This window comes from Amphimedon queenslandica, unplaced genomic scaffold, assembly GCF_000090795.2.
Source record: "Amphimedon queenslandica unplaced genomic scaffold, v1.1 AMPQUscaffold_11701, whole genome shotgun sequence".
Taxonomy (NCBI): domain Eukaryota; kingdom Metazoa; phylum Porifera; class Demospongiae; order Haplosclerida; family Niphatidae; genus Amphimedon; species Amphimedon queenslandica.
This window is the reverse complement of record NW_003548057.1, coordinates 6,120-11,364: the sequence shown is the minus strand read 5'-3', so window position 1 is coordinate 11,364 and position 5,245 is coordinate 6,120. Positions and strand designations below refer to the sequence as shown.

The 5,245-nt window shown below is 34.4% G+C and overlaps 1 protein-coding gene across 1 annotated transcript in view; it reads left to right on the top strand.

The window, feature by feature from the left end:
- Window positions 1-1,495: 1,495 nt before the first annotated feature.
- The window catches only part of LOC100634835 (peroxisomal acyl-coenzyme A oxidase 1-like), a 6,001-nt gene continuing 2,251 nt past the window's right edge, over window positions 1,496-5,245 (top strand). The window contains exons 1-11 of the mRNA XM_011409663.2: window positions 1,496-1,962; window positions 2,040-2,199; window positions 2,253-2,313; window positions 2,919-3,012; window positions 3,059-3,166; window positions 3,214-3,333; window positions 3,378-3,493; window positions 3,546-3,721; window positions 4,025-4,187; window positions 4,237-4,299; window positions 5,067-5,195. Of these exons, the coding sequence (XP_011407965.2) occupies window positions 1,809-1,962; window positions 2,040-2,199; window positions 2,253-2,313; window positions 2,919-3,012; window positions 3,059-3,166; window positions 3,214-3,333; window positions 3,378-3,493; window positions 3,546-3,721; window positions 4,025-4,187; window positions 4,237-4,299; window positions 5,067-5,195 (1,344 nt within the window). The 5' untranslated portion in view covers window positions 1,496-1,808. The remainder of the gene's footprint in view (window positions 1,963-2,039; window positions 2,200-2,252; window positions 2,314-2,918; window positions 3,013-3,058; window positions 3,167-3,213; window positions 3,334-3,377; window positions 3,494-3,545; window positions 3,722-4,024; window positions 4,188-4,236; window positions 4,300-5,066; window positions 5,196-5,245) is intronic.

The window sequence follows — 5,245 nt, the reverse complement described above, 5'->3', positions numbered from 1 at the left end:
TGTTCTAAACAGCCCAGACTTTAATAGACCATTCATCCTACAGACGGATGCTTCTGACAGAGGAGTGGGGGCAGTATTGAGCCAGCTAGATGATTCAGGACAAGAGCATCCAGTTGCATACTTCAGTAAGAAACTCCTTCCTCGTGAAGAGAAGTACTCAACAATTGAGAAAGAATGCTTAGCCATCAAGCTAGGTGTGAAGGCTTTCCAGGTGTATCTATTAGGGAAGCAATTCCAAATACAAACAGACCACAGGGCACTTGTCTGGCTTAATAACATGAAGGACAAGACATCTAGATTAATTAATTAACTAATTATTAATAATTTGTGCATATATAAAGCCAGTTGGCCTTATTTGAAAGAGAGTTCTTTGTTATTCAGCTAGTCTCTAAGTAAAATATTTTGAAAAATTCTTGCGAGCTGTGACAATAGTTAACCACAGATAACTATAGATAACCACGGCTAACCATTGGTAAATACAGCTAACCATTGGTAACCACAGTTAACCATTGATAACCACAGCTAACCATAGATAACCACAGTTAACCACAGTTAACCATAGATAACTACAGTTAACATAGGTAACTTGAGATAACCAAAGCTACTTACAGGTAACCTAGATGCATGCAGATGATGCAGGTAAATGCCACCGTGAGACAGCCAAAGAAACGTAAACAAAGCACAGGGCAAGCCATGTCATTGGTTCTGCACCACTAATGTACATTTTCGTTTAACAAGTGGTAACCGTTATTTATAATTTTTGGTATATACAAACCCCCCTATAACTAGCCATATCTAGACAAGTCCTGCCATAAACTTACCAATTTTAGCTTGTTTGGTGGCCAATTAGTATATGTGTGTTACCTATATTCAAAGCCTCAAAAGTACAAAGCTATTTTTATTTTGTGCTCTTTTAATTTTGACACCTTATGGTATGTGACATTGGCTAAATGCTATTATTAAAAGTGTTTTTGATTATTTTTATTAGGTCCACAATAATTATGAGAAATACTTAAAACCACTTTTGAAGAATACAAAGTCCAAGTTGTGATAGTTTCTAAATAATTTATTTTAAATAATCATGTTTTGTAATAAAATAAGCTACAATTGATATTATACATATAGGTATGTAAAATTGTGCTGCTAATATTCAGTTAATAGTAATTTCTTTTATTAGACATATCATTTGCTCTCCTTTCTCATTGTAACCAGTTACTTTTTGATACTGAATACTGATCCTATGAAACGAAAATAGTAATAATAATGATGCACTGTTGCCAAATGTCCTTCATCAGCAGGTTGTTTTAGCTAATCAGTGGTATAATTCAAGCAATCATATATTATTATCCATTAGTATAGTTGTCAGTATCTTACCATTGTAGTAATTGCTAGTAGTCATTGTACATACTGCTAGTACAACTGATAAGATCATCCATAGGGCATTCATCTTCTGATATGTTGTTCTCAATGATGTGTCTTAAAGTGTTTGCTGTTATCCTTTCACTCGAGTTATATTGTTCCCTTTGTAGTGTAATGTTTGCACATGCTTTACCTTCTGCTGCCTTTTTAGTTAAAATAACATTAAGTTTGAGTGCCATTGTTTAGTCTTCTATTAAAGTATGTACATGTAAGCTAGGCTATGGTTGATTAAAATTTATTTATTTATTGATGACTTGCATAGGACCAACCAGACAAAAGTGCTGCATTGAGTAGATATTTCCTTTTTGCTACCATTAATTTTTTAATTATTGGAGAACCATTTAGATCTATTATTAATAATTATTATTGTTGGGGTAATTTAATAACTAATGAGCCACGCCCTGTCGTGCTACAAGCCTACAATGGCAAGTGAAGTTGTTCTCGAGCTAAAAGTTGAGAGAGAAAGGAGCAGACTTGACTTGGAGGAGCTAACAAACCTATTGGATGGAGGAGCAGTGTTTACTGACAAAAGAAGAGAAATGGGTAGACAATTTTGTGATAGCCTACTTGGAGTTTTAAAAGGGGGCTATCTATTTATATATGTTTTTCAATTTAAATAGTTAAAATGGTAGTGGAGGATCCAGTATTTAAGAGAGACAACAAGTATTTTCTGTCTACTGAGGAATCTTTTGACTCTGCAATGAGGAAAAATGTTCATTACATTGAATTATTGAAGTCCGGAAAGCTAAAGGAAAATAATGCTGAAGCCTATTTTAAAAGGTATTTGGGTATAATACTACTAGATTGCATTATGATAATTTTAATCATTTTAGTGCAATAGATGATGACTTCCCCGCAGCTGTTCATGAGTTAATGTTTGTACCAACAATTGAAGTAAGTTACTAACTAGTCTTGCCCCGCCCCTTTGCTACCTGCGGAGGAAGGATCTGGTAACACTGCTGTCTAAAATGTGTACTTCATGCCAGGGAATTTGGCATCCCAATCAGATTGCTCGAGCCACGTGTAGGACAAGCAGCCATATGGCTGAAGAGCTCTGTTTAAGTTGAAAGACAAAGAATGAGGACAAAATAAAGAAAGGAAGAAGCCTGTAATGCCTCCTGGACTTCTTTCTTAAGATTTACAAGCAGCATTACTGTCCTGCTTACTATAGCAACACCATCGCACTTATGACATACATGTAATAATACTGTGATGTATTTGCAATGAAACGTTATTTGTAAATACTATGAGAGATGTCCAAGAGACTCTATCCTCATCTTATGTTAGCTCCAAAGCATCTGTTTCAGCTATCTTGACTGATTTGGTCTCCTCTGTCACATGACATATTACTAACCACCTGTTCTTTTTGCACAAGTCTTAGATAGCTTCCTCAGCAGGTAGCAAAGAGGCAAGACAAGACTAGTCACTAATTAAATTCATAGTTTCATGTGCTATTAGTAGTGTATAATTGTATATTAAATACATTTTTAACATAATAGGGTCAAGGCAATGAAGAACAAAAAGAGAAATGGTTAAAAATATCTCGTAATTTTGATATCATAGGATGTTATGCACAAACTGAACTTGGACATGGTATAATCAACAATTGTGTTTTTTGCTTTTTAATTTGTTATTTCAGGAACCTTTATTAGAGGTCTTGAAACTACAGCAACTTATGACCCCTCAACTGAGGAATTTGTTATGAATTCCCCAACACTAACTTCAATGAAATGGTGGCCTGGATCAGGTACAAGTATCTCGTTAAATTTTACATGATGGATACATGCATTTTAGTTGGTCACACTGCCACACATGCTATTGTTGTTGCAAGATTAATAACTAAAGGAAAAGATGAAGGAATTCATTTATTTATTGTGCAACTAAGAAGCCTTGAGGACCACAAGCCATTACCAGGTATTAAATTTATAACTAAAGCATTTCATCATTTATAATTAAAGGAATAAAGGTGGGTGACATTGGACCAAAGTTTGGATACTTTGGTATGGACAATGGTTTCCTCCACATGACAAATGTGAGAATACCAAGAGATCACATGCTAATGAAATATGCTCATGTATGAAGTAAACTTAAAAAAAGACATTGAGAGTTGAAGATGATTCATGTAGGTATCACGAGATGGTACATACTCAAAGCCTCCAGCTGAAGCTGATAAAATTTCATATGTTATTATGGTATATGCAAGGGCTCTTATTGTTGATCATTCAGCAGAAACTCTGGCTAGAGCTATTACCATAGCAATAAGATACAGTGTTGTGAGGAGACAAACACAAAATAGACCTGGGTAAGATCTTAATTTATTGTAACCTTAATGACTTAAAGGAGCGGCCTTATGTTTATCGGCTTAGAGTGGGTTTCCAATATTATGCTAAGCTTAACATTACATTGACTTTGGAATTGAGTGTAGTTCAACTCTAGTCTAAAGCATGTCGAATTTTGCCCATAATTTTGATTCAAATTGACAGTGTGCATGTGCTAGCCTAGCATCATAATTAAACCTGTCGTAGCACTACAATTATAAGAGTTGGGCAATGCAATGTACATGTACCAGTATGATTATTATTTTTGAAGTATATCTATAATTTAGTGAACCCGAGACGCAAGTATTGGATTATCAAACTCAGCAGTTTAAGCTCTTTCCTTTATTGGCCTCTGCTTATGCGATGAAGTTTGCTGGTCATTACATGATGAAACTTTACACTGAAGTGACTAAAGAAATTTCTGAAGGGAACTTAAAATCTCTACCCGAGGTATGGTATTATTAATATATTTCAATATTTATTAATGCTCTCTTTCTAGCTTCATGCTACTAGTGCTGGTTTGAAAGCATTTTGCAGTGAACTGTGCTGCAATGGTATTGAGGTACTATAATTATTTATGGTTTCCCACAAGCATGCTAAATGAGCTAAATAGCCTGCTTCATGAGCTCACAAGCACTGTAGATGATATGGCTTTAGAGCAACTTTGAAAATTTATAAAAATCCAATTTTGATGGGAATCAGCTCAAACTTGCCACTTAAGATACAAATATGTATACGCATCAGAAAAAGTTATTGAAATAAAAAATTTTCTCTTAGTCATTTTTAGTGAAATTTGCCCAAAAACCCTGTATGCAGGTTACTATTTTGTACAGGGACTTTGGCCCTATTTTAGTAACTTTAAAAATTTGTAAAAAGTCTGATTTTGATCGGACATGCTACACAACATATGAACATGTATAATTGTATATGTATCAGAAAAAAATTATTATGGAGAAATCTCTTTTACTCATTTTGGGTAAAATTTGGCCAAAGAACCTGTACTATTAGTAACATGCATGGTAGCATTACTAAATAGGATTCACCCCACAGAGACTTTGGCTCGATTTTTAGTAACTTTTAAAATTTATAAAGAATCAAATTTTTATTGAAGCCAGCTTGAAATTTTCATACATGTATGCATGTGAGAAAAATATATAAAATTGGAAAATTTTCTCCTAGCACCCTGTATAGTGTATGGTATTTTGCCAATTTTTTGAGCAAATCATAACATCCACTGACAAGACACTATCCCAAAATTTTGTGAAAAACCCTGATTACATGTATATTGTGTAATTCCATGTGCTTCATCACAATGAATTTTTCCTATAGTTGTGCAGATTAAGTTGTGGTGGTCATGGCTACTCAGCTGCCAGTGGTCTACCTCAACTTTATGCTGATTATTCTCCTTCTCCAACATATGAAGGAGAGAATACAGTTATGCTACTGCAAACAGCAAGGTGATTATCATTACTATTTTTCATTTATCCTGTCCTTTTTAAAGGTATATC